The sequence below is a fragment of the Salvelinus namaycush genome, unplaced genomic scaffold, assembly GCF_016432855.1.
Source record: "Salvelinus namaycush isolate Seneca unplaced genomic scaffold, SaNama_1.0 Scaffold3194, whole genome shotgun sequence".
NCBI classification, from domain to species: domain Eukaryota; kingdom Metazoa; phylum Chordata; class Actinopteri; order Salmoniformes; family Salmonidae; genus Salvelinus; species Salvelinus namaycush.
Window position 1 is genome coordinate 5,284 of NW_024060113.1, and position 17,884 is coordinate 23,167.

The following is a 17,884-nucleotide window of genomic DNA, read 5'->3' on the forward strand; positions in this document are numbered from 1 at the left end:
TGAGCCAAACGGGACCATAAATCTTGGTAAATCTGTAACCGGGTTCCTGTCATTCAACCCTACTGACTGACTAGTGGAGGGATGTTGTACTGGATACCTGGCAGGATGACAGACTGACTGGTTACCTTACTGGCTGACTGACTGGTTAACTGACTGACTGGCTGACTGACTGGCTGACTGGTTCCCTTACTGTCTAACTGGCTGACTGGTTACCTGACTTACTGGCTGACTGGTTACCTGACTGGTTACCTGACTGACTGACTGACTGACTGTCTGTCTGATGGACTGACTGACAGGCTGACTAACTGGGTGGCTGATTTACTGGCTGGCTGACTGACTGGTTACCTGGCTAACCTGCTGACTGGCTGGCTGGCTGAATGGCTGACTGACTGATTGATTCCCTTACTGACAAATTGGATGACTGGTTACCTGACTTACTGACTGGCTGGTTACCTGACTGACTGACTGTCTGACTGGTTAGTTGACTGATTGGCTGTTTACCTTACTGACTGACTAGCTGATTGGTTACCTACCAGGCTGACTGACTGGTAACCTTACTGACTGACTGACTGACTGATTAACTGGCTGACTGGTTACCTGGCTGACTGTCTGGCTGGCTGGCTGTCTTACTGGTTCCCTTACTGACTAACTGGCTGACTGGTTACATGACGGACTGACTGACTGGCTGACTAACTGGGTGGCTGACTTACTAGCTGGCTGACTGACTGGTTACCTGGCTAACCTGCTGACTGGCTAGCTGGCTGAATTGCAGGCTGACTAACTGACTGACTGATTCCCTTATTGATGAATTGGCTGGCTATTTACCTGACCTACTGACTGGCTGGCTGGCTGACTAGTTACCTTACTGACTAATTGGCTGAATGGTTACTTGACTGACTGACTGACTAACTGGCTGTCTGTTTTCGTCCTAGTGGTCCAGCGAGTGGACAACGTGACAGAAGAGATGCAGAACTATGGTGGGAAGGTCACAGCGGTGGAAACAGACTTGAAGAAGCTTGGTGAGTCTTCAGGGTGCTAGTGTGACATTCTGTTGTTACTCTATGACTGTTGTTGTTGTTGTTTTTGATGATGTTGTTATGTTGTTGTTGATGATGTTGTTGATGTCGTTGTTGATGATGTAGACGACCAGACAGGGGAGAAGGCCGACAACGCCAGCAGTGATATCTCAACCTTTAAGTCAGACATCCAAATGCTTCAGAGCCAGCTAGACAACGTGTCCCAGAGGGCCTCTACTAACCGTGCTGTGCTGAATCAGCTACAGGTCACAGGAGAGGACATGCAGAGTAGCCAGGCGTCCCTACAGAGTTTACTGGACAGCAGCACTGCCTCACTACACAGTGTCAACACTACCCTGGCCTCATATGGAGGGATAAGAGGAGGGCTGCAGACAGATTCCACCAGGCTGCAGGACAGACTACAGGGACAAGTCCGGGAGCAGGGGCAGACACAGGTCTAGTATCTATTAAAAACAAAAACCACAATTTTAAGTAGTAAGTAGGCATTGATCTGAAGCTGAAAAAGAAAGGAAATTCACATGTGTTGGACACAGTCAGTCATATAGATATAGAGGTCTATAGAGCCTGTCTGCATTCCTGATTTCGGTATCTGTTAGCTCACCTGTGTGATATTCAATTAAGCAAACATGGTCCTGTTTTATCAAATGCTGTGCTGAACACTGGACAGATCACTACCTCTGTCAAATTACTATGTAGCTTAAAACCACTTGAGTGTCACCTGAATAATTCTCCTTGAAGGAATGTACTGGCAATTCTTCAGAGGTCACTGATAGCACACGCTGAAATCAAACGGAAGTACACGGGGCTGGACTTTCGTTGCGCAAGGCGGAAGAATTACAACGTAACACAGGAAAAACAAAATGGTTGTTTTCCCTTTGTTAGCTTAGCATCTAGTGCAAGCTAATCCTACTTTGTACACTTTCAGGCATAACATAGGATCCCCTTCAGCAAGGGAAACATTTTACTTATAACGTATTATGTTCAAATCCTTTTCGGCGTTATTTTGACGATGTTTTAACCGGAACGCTCAGCAAACAATGAAATGCACCGTGGTCTACTCGTGTGGAAATGCAAGAGAGAGAGATAATTATTGCTGGTCAAGCTAATATCTACTCAATTGCAATCGGCTGGCTCTTTGTCCTCGCTTGAGAAATGAATAATGACCGAGCCTACCCGCGGAGGCAGAAATAGCCCTTCGTTTGGCCAAACGCTCTATTTCTCAAATTTCTATAATTAGCTTTCTCAGCCGAAGTACTAGAAATGTATAGTTTACGCTACCCACTGGCTACGTCAGAGAACAACACGGAGGCAGTCTTCAGCACACACACACACCACTAATTCCTGTCTAACTCCAATAATGTGTATAATAAACTGGGTGTAGTATGTAATCTGCTTTTCAATTTTATATAGGCTGAATCAAAATTAAAGCGTCATCCTATTTTAGATTTCTCGCACCGTTATGTCATGTCTTTGCTATGCCGGATTAAGTGATATGACTTGCTATTTTATAAAATCATTTCTCTGTAATTAATAATACCTGATTAAACTAATCATGTAAATGTTGTTAACTAGAAAGTCGGGGCACCACGAAATAATGTTTATAGAGCTGTTGTCTTCCAATTAAATTCTTAACTTGCATGCCCAATTTAAACTGCCTGCTTCTCGGGCCCAGAAGATATGATATGCATAGCACTGGTAGATTTGGATGGAAAACACTCTAAAGTTTCCAAAACTGTTAAAATAGTGTCTGTGAGTATAACAGAACTGATTTGGCAGGCAAAAACCTGAGAAAAATCCATTCAAGAAGTAGTTTTTTTTTGGTTTTGTAGTTTTCTAATCAATGCCATTACAGTATCCATTGACTTAGGACTCAAACTGCAGTTTCTATGACTTCCACTAGATGTCAACAGTCTTTAGAAATAGTTTCAGACTGGTATTCTGAAAAATTAGGGAATAAGAGCATTCGGAATGACTGGACGCTAAAGTGTCGCAGAGCTTTTTCATGCGCTCGACAGAGAGAGAGCAATTCTTGTTTACCTTTTAAATTGACAACGTTATTGTCCGGTTGAAATATTATCGATTATTTAGGCTAAAAACAACCTGAGGATTGAATATAAACATCGTTTGACATGTTTCTATGAACTTTACTGATACAATTTGGATTTTTTTGTCTTCCTGTTTTGACTGCGTTTGACCCGGTGGATTACTGAAGAAAACGCGCGAACAAAATGGAGGTTTTTGTATATAAAGAGACTTTATCGAACAAAATTAACATTTATTGAGTAAATGAATGTCTGCTAAGTGCAACCATATGAAGATCATCAAAAGTAAGGGATTAATTGTATCTCTATTTCTGACTCTGACTCTGTTCTACTTGGCTGGTTACTGTTTGTAATGAGTTGTCTGCTGGGCTATGTTCTCAAATAATCGTAAGGTATGCTTTCGCCGTAAAGCATTTTTTTAAATCTGACACTGTAGTTGGATTCACAAGACGTTCATCTTTAAACCTAAATATGTTTACTGAATTTTTATAATGAGTATTTCTGTATTTGAATTTGGCGCCAGCAGTTTGACTGGCTGTTGAAGAGGTGGGACGCTAACGTCCCACATACCCAAGAGAGGTTAAAGTCCTGGTAATCTTTTATATCAATAGCAGTCAATTATTAATCGTCACCTTATTCAGTCTCAACTGAACGTTGTAAAATTCTTGGTTATCTTCACGAACCCTGGCTAAAAAGTTGAATCAGCAATACAAAATATGGTTTAATTATTTATTTACTAAATACCAAAATAATCACACAGAATTACATATACACAGGATGGATCATATATTGATTACTAATTATGTCATACAAGGAAACGTCCCTAGCGGACGGAACCGATTTGACGGATGGTTAGACAAAGAAAGGGGGTTGGGTTTGAATGAAAGCGCGGGAAGACTAAGGAACAACAGGATTGGGTCTCTATCGGACCTTATGAAGCTATGCTATTGTAAATAGAGAATCTTATGCATTCTAATTAACTGCCTATTCTGAAAATGCAAGAAATATTTACTCTGAGTTGCGCTTCGATAGATAGGTCGTAGATGGAAGGCGGGGTGGCCCAGCAGAGATCTCTTTTGTCCTTTGAAGATTATGTCTTGTGGTAGAACGGGTACGTTGTTCTACCGTTGTCGTGTGGTAGAACGGCTACGTTGTGGTACCCTGACGTTCTGAAGAGATTGTACAGCTGCTGCTGATAACTCGACTGTCTAGGATGTATCACTTCTTTAGTGTATAAGTTCAAAGTTCACACCAAGTTGCCATACTATAAGCTCATGCTATATTCTGGCTGGTGTAGTCGAAATTCATCCTTCCAGCGTGGCGATCGTCACCTCCACGTTGAAATTCTCCCTTTTAAACGTATGGACATCAGTCCTCACGCCACCAGGAACACAATGTTAATTTCGTTAGGTTGTAGTCGTTCAACCATTTGCAACCAGAGCTCACGCTAAGGTTGACTTAGTTCTGTAGTTGATATTAGCCTTTTTAACGTATGGACAGCAGTCCTCACGTCGTCAGGAACACAAGTTGACTTTCGTCAACGGGCTTTTGTAGTGGTGGAGAGAAGGGCGTGTTTCATAGTTCACAACCAATGTCTGTTCACTTGGGCGGGGCCACTGAGTGAGCAGATGAATTTATGAAAACAATTCTCTCATTTAGAAGCTAAAATTACATTTAATCTTTTCACAAATAGTTTCATATTTAAACATTTAAATTGCACAACAATTCCATGTGAATCTGTTAACTAGAATGTGTAGACTTTCCAAGATACAGTTTATGGCATCCTATTATCAGTAATAATGTCTCAGATGACAAATGATCTGACATCATATTCTTCAAGTACCAACGGATATTTTCAACTGGTTGGATTACCGATGTTTCCGTTCCCCACCCTTTGGATGCTACCAGACTCTCTCTATGTTAACAAAGGGCTTTCCAAGAGTCAAAAAGGTGTTTACGGGGGGCATAAACCTCAACATCATGACACTACCCATGCCCTCTGTCACTAAAATGTCACAGAAAACAGAAAACTCCATTAAAGAATACTCTCTGTGTTCGGTTAGACAAGTAAACTCGTTATCCGCATTATAGCAGGGGGTGTAAAGCCATAACACATACCTTTTTCCAGCAGCAGAATTTGATCGATAATGTCAAAAGCTGCACTGAAGTCTAACAAGACAGTCTCCACAATCATTTTATCATCAATTTATCATCAGTCATTTGTGTAAGTGCTGTGATTGTTGAGTGTCCTTACCTACAAGCGTGCTGAAAGTCTGTTGTCAATTTGTTTACTGTGAAATAGCATTGTATCTGGTCAAACACCATTTTTCCCTAAAGTTTACTAAGGGTTGGTAACAGGCTAATTGGTCGGCTATTTGAGGCAGTTAAGAGGGCTTTACTATTCAAGTTTATTACTTCCCTGCCTGGGCTGATGAGACAGTGGATTGCGCAGTCAGATGGAACAGTAAATAGGCATTTTAATGTCATAGATTTAGCCGGTGGTAACTTGTGGAATAGACACCGGCTGGAATGCGCTTTTAACCAATCAGCATTCAGGATTAGACCATTAATAATTGTCGAAACGCATTGCCACTTTCCCACTCCATATTGCTATGGTAATGCTTAGCTTGGTTGTTGAGCTAGGTTGGTAATGCTTAGCTTGGTTGTTGAGCTAGGTTGGTAATGCTTAGCCTAGGTATTGAGCTAGGTCAGGTCAGGGAAACATTTATCTTTCTAATGCCAAGGACCCAGTAAAAAATCTGGTATTGTCACTCTGGTATAAAGGATATTGGAGACAGGCGAAGGAATACACATACTTCTCTAGGTTAGGTGGCAGCATTTTCAATTTTGGATAAATAGCGTGCCCAATTTCAACTTCCTTCTACTCATCCCCAGAATATAAGATATGCATATTATTAGTCGATTTGGATAGAAAACACTCTGAAGTTTCTAAAACTGTTTAAATCATGTCTGTGAGTATAACAGAACTTATGTAGCAGGCAAAACCCTGAGGACAAACCATTCAGATTTTCTTTTTTTTAGGTCACTGTCTGTTTAATGAGTTTTCATTGGGATACTAGATTTCTAAGTGACTTGTTTGCAGTTCCTACCGCTTCCACTGGATGTCACCAGTCTTTGGAAATTGGTTGAGGTTATTCCTTTGTGTAATGAAGAAGTACGGCCATCTTGAATGAGTGTCACTTGAAGTGTACTTTTTGAGAGAGGTGCATGACTCGAAAAGTAGCTACAGTTTGTTTTAATCCTGTATTGAACACAGATCATCCCGTCTTCAATTTGATCGATTATTAACGTTTAAAAATACCTACAGTTGTATTACAAAAGTAGGTTGAAATGTTTTGGCAAAGTTTACACGTAACTATTGAGATATTTTGTAGTGACGTTGCGCAAATTAGAAGCTGTTTTTTTCTGGATCAAACGCGCCAAATAAATTGACATTTTGGATAGAAATGGACGGAATTAATTGAACAAAAGGACCATTTGTGATGTTTATGGGACATATTGGAGTGCCAACAAAAGAAGCTCGTCAAAGGTAAGGCATGATTTATATTTTATTTCTGCGTTTTGTGTTGCGCCTGCAGGGTTGAAATATGCTGCACTCTCTTTGTTTACTGTTGTGCTATCATCAGATAATAGCATCTTATGCTTTCGCCGAAAAGCCTTTTTGAAATCTGATGTTGGCTGGATTCACAACGAGTGTAGCTTTAATTTGGTATCTTACATGTGTGATTTAATGAAAGTTTGATTTTTATAGTAATATATTTGAATTTGGTGCGCAACATTTTTCTGGATTTTGGCCAAGTGGGACGCTACCGTCCCACCTATCTTACAACCAAAACAAACAGTATAGAAAAACACTGGGCGAGGGTAAACCTCATTGAACGCCACGGGACGATATCCGTAACACACAATATATACATAGTGCGCAGCATAACAGCTGCACCAATGCATAGGTACTCACACCACCAACGGACATGGGAACAAAGGGCACATATATACAAATACAGTCAGTGGGAATAAGGGCCAGGTGTCCGTAATGAAAGTTCCAGAGGGATCCATGACAGGTACATGGTTCTCGGCCGGACAGCTAGAGAGGGGAGGGAATGTGTTCTGTACCTCCAATCAAGCTGATTTGCGAATTTTCATTGACATTGGTGTCTTATGTGACTCACCACCTGGATTCCGTCTTATGTAGCAACATTTGAATTTCTGATTTTTTACATTGTATAAAAGTAGAGACTCAAAACTACAAAACGGTATAGCATACACTGCATTTGAGGAAACAATGGGAAAGTAATTCTGCTTTAAAAGTTGATCAACTTGTAAACTCACTTTTGAGAAAACCGTCTTTCAATGTTTTGGTACTACCATTGGAGAGCCCTTCTTTGTCTACACCCATTCAGCATTGTTCCAACCCTCTTTAGCCTTAGACCCACCCATCTCTTTAAGGGTTGATCCAACCGTTCTGTACTAACTTGCCAGCTACTTCCAGACATCTAAGAGAGAGAGAACAGCTCACTGAACATTACTCGCCCTATTGCTCTATCTGTGGTTTCACGTTCAGAGCACACTCTGGACGCTCTGGCTAATGAGTAGGGTTGTTCCGAAAGCTCTGACCTCACAACTACAGTCAAGCACCCAACTGGCTAAAATTGGCTAGCTACATCCTGACACATAATGAGAGAACACATCACTCTGACCATGTTACTCCCCCTAGCAGAGCTGGTTAGGCTGTTTTCATAATGAGAGAACACATCACTCTGACCATGTTACTCCCCCTAGCAGAGCTGGTTAGGCTGTTTTCATAATGAGAGAACACCTCACTCTGATCATGTTACTCCCCCTAGCAGAGCTGGTTAGGCTGTTTTCATAATGAGAGAACACCTCACTCTGACCATGTTACTCCCCCTAGCAGAGCTGGTTAGGCTGTTTTCATAATGAGAGAACACATCACTCTGACCATGTTACTCCCCCTAGCAGAGCTGGTTAGGCTGTTTTCATAATGAGAGAACACATCACTCTGACCATGTTACTCCCCCTAGCAGAGCTGGTTAGGCTGTTTTCATAATGAGAGAACACATCACTCTGACCATGTTACTCCTCCTAGCAGAGCTGGTTAGGCTGTTTTCATAATGAGAGATCACCTCACTCTGACCATGTTACTCCCCCTAGCAGAGCTGGTTAGGCTGTTTTCATAATGAGAGAACACATCACTCTGACCATGTTACTCCCCCTAGCAGAGCTGGTTAGGCTGTTTTCATAATGAGAGAACACATCACTCTGACCATGTTACTCCCCCTAGCAGAGCTGGTTAGGCTGTTTTCATAATGAGAGAACACATCACTCTGACCATGTTACTCCCCCTAGCAGAGCTGGTTAGGCTGTTTTCATAATGAGAGAACACCTCACTCTGACCATGTTACTCTCCCTAGCAGAGCTGGTTAGGCTGTTTTCATAATGAGAGAACACATCACTCTGACCATGTTACTCCCCCTAGCAGAGCTGGTTAGGCTGTTTTCATAATGAGAGAACACATCACTCTGACCATGTTACTCCCCCTAGCAGAGCTGGTTAGGCTGTTTTCATAATGAGAGAACACCTCACTCTGACCATGTTACTCTCCCTAGCAGAGCTGGTTAGGCTGTTTTCATAATGAGAGAACACCTCACTCTGACCATGTTACTCCCCCTAGCAGAGCTGGTTAGGCTGTTTTCATAATGAGAGAACACATCACTCTGACCATGTTACTCCCCCTAGCAGAGCTGGTTAGGCTGTTTTCATAATGAGAGAACACCTCACTCTGACCATGTTACTCTCCCTAGCAGAGCTGGTTAGGCTGTTTTCATAATGAGAGAACACATCACTCTGACCATGTTACTCCCCCTAGCAGAGCTGGTTAGGCTGTTTTCATAATGAGAGAACACATCACTCTGACCATGTTACTCCCCCTAGCAGAGCTGGTTAGGCTGTTTTCATAATGAGAGAACACCTCACTCTGACCATGTTACTCTCCCTAGCAGAGCTGGTTAGGCTGTTTTCATAATGAGAGAACACCTCACTCTGACCATGTTACTCCCCCTAGCAGAGCTGGTTAGGCTGTTTTCATAATGAGAGAACACATCACTCTGACCATGTTACTCCCCCTAGCAGAGCTGGTTAGGCTGTTTTCATAATGAGAGAACACCTCACTCTGACCATGTTACTCCCCCTAGCAGAGCTGGTTAGGCTGTTTTCATAATGAGAGAACACATCACTCTGACCATGTTACTCCCCCTAGCAGAGCTGGTTAGGCTGTTTTCATAATGAGAGAACACCTCACTCTGACCATGTTACTCTCCCTAGCAGAGCTGGTTAGGCTGTTTTCATAATGAGAGAACACATCACTCTGACCATGTTACTCCCCCTAGCAGAGCTGGTTAGGCTGTTTTCATAATGAGAGAACACATCACTCTGACCATGTTACTCCCCCTAGCAGAGCTGGTTAGGCTGTTTTCATAATGAGAGAACACCTCACTCTGACCATGTTACTCTCCCTAGCAGAGCTGGTTAGGCTGTTTTCATAATGAGAGAACACATCACTCTGACCATGTTACTCCCCCTAGCAGAGCTGGTTAGGCTGTTTTCATAATGAGAGAACACCTCACTCTGACCATGTTACTCCCCCTAGCAGAGCTGGTTAGGCTGTTTTCATAATGAGAGAACACATCACTCTGACCATGTTACTCCCCCTAGCAGAGCTGGTTAGGCTGTTTTCATAATGAGAGAACACCCCACTCTGACCATGTTACTCCCCCTAGCAGAGCTGGTTAGGCTGTTTTCATAATGAGAGAACACATCACTCTGACCATGTTACTCCCCCTAGCAGAGCTGGTTAGGCTGTTTTCATAATGAGAGAACACCTCACTCTGACCATGTTACTCTCCCTAGCAGAGCTGGTTAGGCTGTTTTCATAATGAGAGAACACCTCACTCTGACCATGTTACTCCCCCTAGCAGAGCTGGTTAGGCTGTTTTCATAATGAGAGAACACATCACTCTGACCATGTTACTCCCCCTAGCAGAGCTGGTTAGGCTGTTTTCATAATGAGAGAACACCTCACTCTGACCATGTTACTCCCCCTAGCAGAGCTGGTTAGGCTGTTTTCATAATGAGAGAACACATCACTCTGACCATGTTACTCCCCCTAGCAGAGCTGGTTAGGCTGTTTTCATAATGAGAGAACACCTCACTCTGACCATGTTACTCTCCCTAGCAGAGCTGGTTAGGCTGTTTTCATAATGAGAGAACACATCACTCTGACCATGTTACTCCCCCTAGCAGAGCTGGTTAGGCTGTTTTCATAATGAGAGAACACATCACTCTGACCATGTTACTCCCCCTAGCAGAGCTGGTTAGGCTGTTTTCATAATGAGAGAACACCTCACTCTGACCATGTTACTCTCCCTAGCAGAGCTGGTTAGGCTGTTTTCATAATGAGAGAACACCTCACTCTGACCATGTTACTCCCCCTAGCAGAGCTGGTTAGGCTGTTTTCATAATGAGAGAGCACATCACTCTGACCATGTTACTCCCCCTAGCAGAGCTGGTTAGGCTGTTTTCATAATGAGAGAACACCCCACTCTGACCATGTTACTCCCCCTAGCAGAGCTGGTTAGGCTGTTTTCATGATATCCAGAGCGTTGGTAACTAACAGTGCTGCTGGCACCAATTGAATTACGCTTTGTTGCCGACGTTTACTGACACCAAACATATTCAATGTGCGTTCAAATGCATCAGTTATTCTGCGCTTTGGTACACTAAGACGATAAGAAATGTAGCTAGGTAGCTAGCTAGGGAAACAATGAATCTCAACGCATGACGTAACGTTAGTTAGCGAGCCAGCCAGACTCATTCTCCTCCCATCCGGTCCCACGACACAGCATAAGCTTCATTCCACGTTCTACTGACTGTTGACATCTAGTGGAAGGCGTAGGAAGTGCAAACAGATCCATATATTACAGGGAATTGAATAGGCGATGACTTTAACAACGACCACTTTCAGAATTTTCACTTCCTGTTTGGATTTTTTCTCAGGTTTTTACCTGCCATATGAGTTCTGTTATACTCACAGACATCATTCAAACAGTTTTAGAAACTTCAGAGTGTTTTCTATCCAATAGTAATAATATTATGCATATATTAGCATGTGGGACAGAGTAGGAGGCAGTTCACTATGGGCACGCTATTTATCCAAAAGTGAAAATGCTGCCCCTTATACCAAAGAAGTTAACTTGAAATGAAAATACTGTCAAAATTAGAGTGGAGTCTTTTGTTAAGACATGTAGCTAGTTAGCTAAACAATGGACCATAATCACAACTCATGACATTACTACCCTGCATGAATCTGCAGGTAGCTAACCAACCATGTTATATAGTCAAGCAAATGTGTCTGAGATACGAAGAACAAGATCATACACATGACGTTAGCTAGCGACCCAGCCAGCTAACGTCAGCTAGCTAATAGTACACTTAAAATGAAACCACTTTCTGTCAAAATTAGAAACGTGCAATATCTGAAAATAGTATACATCGTGGTTAGACGCGTCTCCTGTCTGATGCCATGAATGGTTGCCTTAGTTCGACAATGTAATCCAGACTGGTGTTTTCTCCATCTCCTTAGCTATCATACTCGAATTCCACTTATTTCAAAACTTAGTCCTCCAGAAAGTGGAGAGCATACACACAACATTAGCTAGTGAGCCAGCCAGCTAATGTTAGCTAGTAAACAGTACACTTGAAACTTGACATTAGGTTTGTGCAGTTTTACCATGCACATTTAAGCCGCGTTTGACACGATTACCTAGACATACTGACCAGCTCCAATAGACAGCCTCGTGCTATATGGTAGACCAATCCAAACTCATCTCTCGGCATGTCCAGCCCACTCATTATCTCAGCCAATCGTGGCTAGTGGGAAGGTTGCTCGCTTTTTCTGTGGCTAAACCAACTAGGCTCGTAACTGAACAATTTTATTCATATTTACAGATGGCATACAAGTTTGATATTACGGGACATGAAAGTTCACATGTTCGAGAAGGCATTTCTGCCAAAAAATGCATTTTGATGAAAATATATTTGTTACGTTCAAACGGCTCTCCTGTGAAGTCGTGACTTGCGACATACACCTAGTTTTCTGAATCGGGTCACATTTTGGCTTAGATAATATGGTTTTAATTTAACATTGAGCATCACTCAATGCCTACTATTAATATATAGCTTCAGTCAAAGTGCCCCTAATGATATATAACTATGTTTTCCAGGTGGATATCAGTAATCTGAACAGGACACAGGCTCAGCAGGGTCGTCTGCTCAGTGCCCTGCAGCGCAGTGTGGAGGATGCAGGACAGGCCGTGCAGAGACTGAAGAACAACTTTCATGTGGGACTGAGATACCACACCTAACCCTAACCTTAAACCCACACTATAGTCATTAGGATTAGTGTTATTATAGTACTAATGACGATGTTTATAATGATGACGATTATTATTATTATTTCCAGGGCCTGCAGCAGACAGCCAGACAGACCCAGGCGGACACTGATTGGTTGAGAGAGAAGGTCCAGAACCTGCAGGTGTTGACAGCCAATAACTCGGCCCTGGCTCAGTCCAATGGGGAGGTGCTGGAGGACATGGGTCTGCAGCTGAACACACTGATCAATCAGACCAAGAACACCTCCTTCCTGACGGAGGGACACAACCAGAGCCTGCGCCTCCTCAAGGACCAGCAAAAAGACCACAAAAACACCACCTCCTCACGCTTCGACGAGATGGAGGCACGCCTCAACAGCCACAAGGGGGACATCAACCGCGTAACGGGGAACTTCAGCTTTGCCAATCAGCTCCTGGGAATAATCAGCTCTGAACTGAACAGCCTGCGGACCTGTGCTGAGACAGTGACTCACCACTCTGACCTGCTGTTGGGGCTGAATGGTAGTGTAGCGGAGGTCCGAGGGGACGGGCTGGAGCTCCAAGCCCAGCAGGATGAGCTGACGGACAGGCTGGACAGGGAGGTCAACAGCCTGTCGCTCTTTATGGAGGAGATGAAGATGGTGGACAGAAAACAATCCCAACTCATCAGCAACTTCACCATCCTACAGGGTAATAGATAGCATACTATACAATAATAATACTATTAAATTGAATAATAATATAGTAATTATCAGCAACTTTACCATCCTACAGGGTAATATATAGTATACTATACATTTATTACTACTATTATACAGTATATAATACAACTATAGTAATCATCACCAACTTCACTGTCCGATAGGGTAACGAATAGTATAGTATACATATAATAATACTATTATATAATACTACTATAGTAATCGTTACCATCTTCACCACCCTACAAATTCATATACAGTACCAGTCAAAAGTTTGAACACACTTACTCATTCAAGGGTTTTTCTTTATTCTTACTATTTTCTACGTTGTAGAATAATAGTGAAGACATCCCAACTATGAAATAACACAAACGGAATCATATAGTAACCAAAAAAGTGTTAAACAAATCAAAATATATTTTATATTTGAGGCGGCAGCGTATCCTAGTGGTTAGATTGTTGGACTAGTAACCGAAAGGTTGCAAGATTTAATCCCTGAGCTGACAAGGTAGAAATCTGTCGTTCTGCCGCTGAACCACGCAGTTAACCCACTGTTCCTAGGCTGTCATTGAAAATAAGAATTTGTTCTTAATTACTTGCCTAGTTAAATCAAGGCTACATTTCTTTTTAAATAATTCAAAGTTTCTTCGATGACAGCTTTGCACGCTCTTGGCATTCTTTAAACCAGCTGCATGAGGTAGTCACCTGGAATGCATTTCAAATAACAGCTGTGCCTTGTTAAAAGTTCATTTGTGGAATTTCTTTCCTTAATGCATTTGAGCCAATCAGTTGTGTTGTTGTAAAGGACACCAAAAAGAAGAAGAGACTTGCCAATATACACAAGCAATGGACATTAGAGCGGTGGAAATCTGTCCTTTCATTCCAAATTTGAGATTTTTGGTTCCAAACACCGTGTCTTTGTGAGACGCAGAGTAGAAGAACGGACGATCTTCGCATTTGTGGTTTCGATTGCGAAGCATGGAGGAGGAAGTGTGATGGTGTGGGGGTGCTTTGCTGATCACACTGCCTGTGATTTATTTAGAATTCAAGGCACGCTTAACCAGCTTGGCTGCCACAGCATTCTGCAGCGATACGCCATCCCATCTGGTTTGCGAATTTAGAATTTAGAATTCAAGGCACACTTAACCAGCTTGGCTGCCACAGCATTCTGCAGCGATACGCCATCCCATCTGGTTTGCGCTTAGTTGGACTATCATTTGTTTTTCCACAGGACAATGACCCAACACACATCCAGGCTGTGTAAGGGCTATTTGACCAAGAAGGAGAGTGATGGAGTGCTGCATCAGATAACCTGGCCTCCACAATCAACGGATCGCAACACAATTGAGATAGGTTGGGATGAGTTGGACCGCAGAGTGAAGGGAAATCAGCAAACAAGTGCTCAGCATATGTGGGAAAGACTATTGGAAAAGCATTCCAGGTGACAACCTCGTGAAGCTGGTGGAGAGAATGCCAAGAGTGTGCAAAGCTGTCATCAAGGCAAAGGGTGGCTACTTTGAAGAATCTCAAAGATAAAATATTTTGATTTGTTTAACACTTTTTGGCTACTAAATGATTCAATATGTGTTATTTCATAGTTTTGGTGTCTTCACTAATATTCTACAATGTAGAAAATAGTAAAAATAAAGAAAAACCCTTGAATGAGTAGGTGTGTCCAAACCTTTGACTGTACTGTATATATTGTGGCGTACAGCAGCTCAGCCACCAGGGGGAGACTCGTCGAGGCCTGGTGACAGACGGAGTAAACATCACGAGGCGATGGCTCCATCTGTTGGACGTGCCAGGTCTCGACGGGCTCTCCGGACAGGACTAATTGCGGCTGATTGGGGATTGTACAAGTCCCTTAAAGCTACCAGAAGGGCAGCACACAGGGAAGAGACTGGGGGACGAAAGGACTCCCGTATAGTTGGGGACGGTACCAGAGGTAACAGGAGGGAGTGAGGTTTTTGATCCCCTCAGGATACAGCAAGACCCGGAGCCCAGAAGATGGTATCCCGGAGAGGGTCTCTTGGGGGAGACCTATTCTTTTCTTTTGGACTATTATTTGAATAAACACCTTTGAAACTGAGCTAATCCTACTCTGTCCGTGTCTGATCTGTGTAAACATTTTTACCCAAACCCTTGGTCTGCCACAAGTGGTGGAGAATGCGGGCATTCTGATAAACTGGTCAGATCAGGGTTGACGTTTATGCAGCATCAGCATGGACGTGTTGGCCGGGCCCAACAAGCCCAACAGGCGGTGCAGGAACGAACGCTGGAGGAACAGCGGCTACAAAACGTCCGCCTCATTGAGGAAATCAGAAAGCTACAAGGAGGAGCGTCTACTGAATCACATCCAAACAAGTTTTTAATCAAGCTAACAAAAGATGACGACATCGAAACCTACCTCTGTACGTTTGAACCGACGGCACTACGGGAAGGATGGCCAAGGCAGAAGTGAGCCAGTCTGCTGGCCCCGTTCCTCTCTGGGAATGCCCAAAAGGCGTATTGGGACCTGAACGATGAACAGGCGGCTAACTACGATGGACTCAAACGGGAGATACTCAGCTACTACGGGTACAGCCTGGCCCATCGGGCTCAACTATTCCACGACTGAAGGTTCGTAGCCAACGCATCCCCCCCCAAGCCCAGATGAGCGACCTACTGCGCCTCACCAGGGGATGGCTTCTAACCAACGTATCCACCCTCTCCATCCTAGACAAAGCCGGGCCGAGTCGGCGACCCGTTCAAGGAGTTTGAAGGACAGCCCCACTGCTGTGTACCCCGAACAGACAGTTGGCAGGGCCAAAGGACCGCAAACCTGTGGAGAGACGGCTGGGGTAGGGCCTACCCGCCACCAACGACACCAGGTAGATGGAGACAAAAGGAGGTGTTTTGAGTGTGGCGCCCGGGGGCACATTGGCTGGAATTGTCCGGCTCGAGAGGAGTTGACGCCATCAGCAAGCCCTGGAGGCGAGGTGGGTCACGCAGTGAACTACGTCACCTCCTGTTGGGCACACCACGAATCAACTGCACCCATGGTCCCGGTGAAGGTTGACGGACACAACACGGAAGCTCTATTAGACTCCAGAAGTATGGTTACCCTCGTAACCACGAGCCTGCTGGACCAGGATACCAAACGTGTCCATTTCCTGTGTTCACGGGGACACAAAGCAGTATCCAACCGTATGGGACAACATCGTGACGCCACAAGGGAACTGCCAGATGATGGTGGGTGCAGTACCAGAGTTGCCGGTACCTCTCCTAGTGGGACGGGATTGTCCGCTGTTCGCAGCCCTGTGGAGGCATGAGCTGAGGAAGAAGGTACGAGCTGGCCAAAGACGGGAGCGAGGACAACCCATCGCCTGTGCGGCCCGGATGCAAACGGTTGATCAACCTGTATCTATGGGTCCGGAGTTGGAGTCGGAGGGGGTGCCGGAACCTGACCCCCTTGGGGAATCACGGGAGGAAGAGCCCAGCCTCCTCGATTTCGAGGGGCCAGTCGAGACACCCCCTGGGGGCCAACTGAGGGGACAATTCGGGACTGCCCAGTGGGAGGATCCTAACTTGAAAGCCACATGGCCAGTCGTGAGGGAACATATGGAGAAGGCCCAACGCGCCCAAGCCCAGGTCTAAAATCGGGAAGCCCACCCCCGGGAATTCCACGTGGGAGACAGGGTGTATGTCTTAATCCCCACTGCCGAAAGTAAGTTCCTTGGCAACATGGTACGGGCCATACGAGGTGATCGAGAAGCTGGGACCTGTTAATTACCGCATATGGCAGCTGGGGAGACGGAAACCCCAACAGATTTACCTGGTGAACCTGTTGAAGACAGGCACGAGAGGACAGCCTTGGCCGTGTTATGTTTGGGACCCAGGATGCCAACGGTACCAGTGGGGGTCCCAAGCAATGAGGACCTCGACCCAGCCCAGAAGCAAGAGCTCAGGGAGCTCATCGATCGGGAACACCGCAGTGTTCTCCGAGAAGCCGGGCCGCACGACCCTCATTGAACACCACATCCGTACCCGGCCCGGGGAAACTGTACAAAAGAGGCCATATCGGAAACAGGAAGAGGAGGCTATGCTGAGGCTGGGGGTCATTGAAGAGTCTCACAGTGCATGGTGCAGCCCCATCGTGTTGGTGCCCAAACCGGACGGTAGCCTGCGCTCCTGTAATGATTTCCGGGTTGTGAACGACATAAGCTTGTTCAACGCCTACCCCATGCCGAGGGTGGACGAGCTCATCGACCGATTGGGAAAGGCCCGGTACATCAGTACCCCTGATCTGACCAAAGGATATTGGCAGGTACCGTTCGTAGCCTCCTCCCGGGAGAAGATGGCGTTTTCGACACCAGACGGATTGTATCAGTACAGGGCGCTCCCGTTCGGTAATGGGGTCCCTGCCCACATTCCAGCGACTGATGAACAAAGTACTTCGACCCCACCAGCAGTACGCAGCGGCATATCTGGATGATATCATCATCCACAGCCAAGGTTGGGAAGAGCACCTGGCGCGCCCCCAGGCGGTGCTGGACGCGCTCAGACAAGCCGGGTTGACCGCGAACCCCAAAAAATGCAATCTAGCGTTCGTGGAGGTGGAGTACCTTGGTTATTTGATCGGACAGGGGAACGTCAAACCC

The 17,884-nt window shown here is 44.7% G+C and overlaps 1 protein-coding gene across 1 annotated transcript; it reads left to right on the plus strand.

Annotated features, from left to right (window-relative positions):
* Window positions 1-919: 919 nt before the first annotated feature.
* LOC120040008 (collectin-12-like) lies at window positions 920-16,880 on the plus strand (the record flags this gene model as incomplete). Its single annotated transcript, XM_038985329.1, has 5 exons — window positions 920-1,019; window positions 1,143-1,471; window positions 12,397-12,513; window positions 12,636-13,233; window positions 16,363-16,880. Coding segments are annotated over 5 exons (1,662 nt in total), but the record flags the coding sequence as incomplete, so codon positions are not given.
* Between the last annotated feature and the right edge of the window lie 1,004 nt (window positions 16,881-17,884).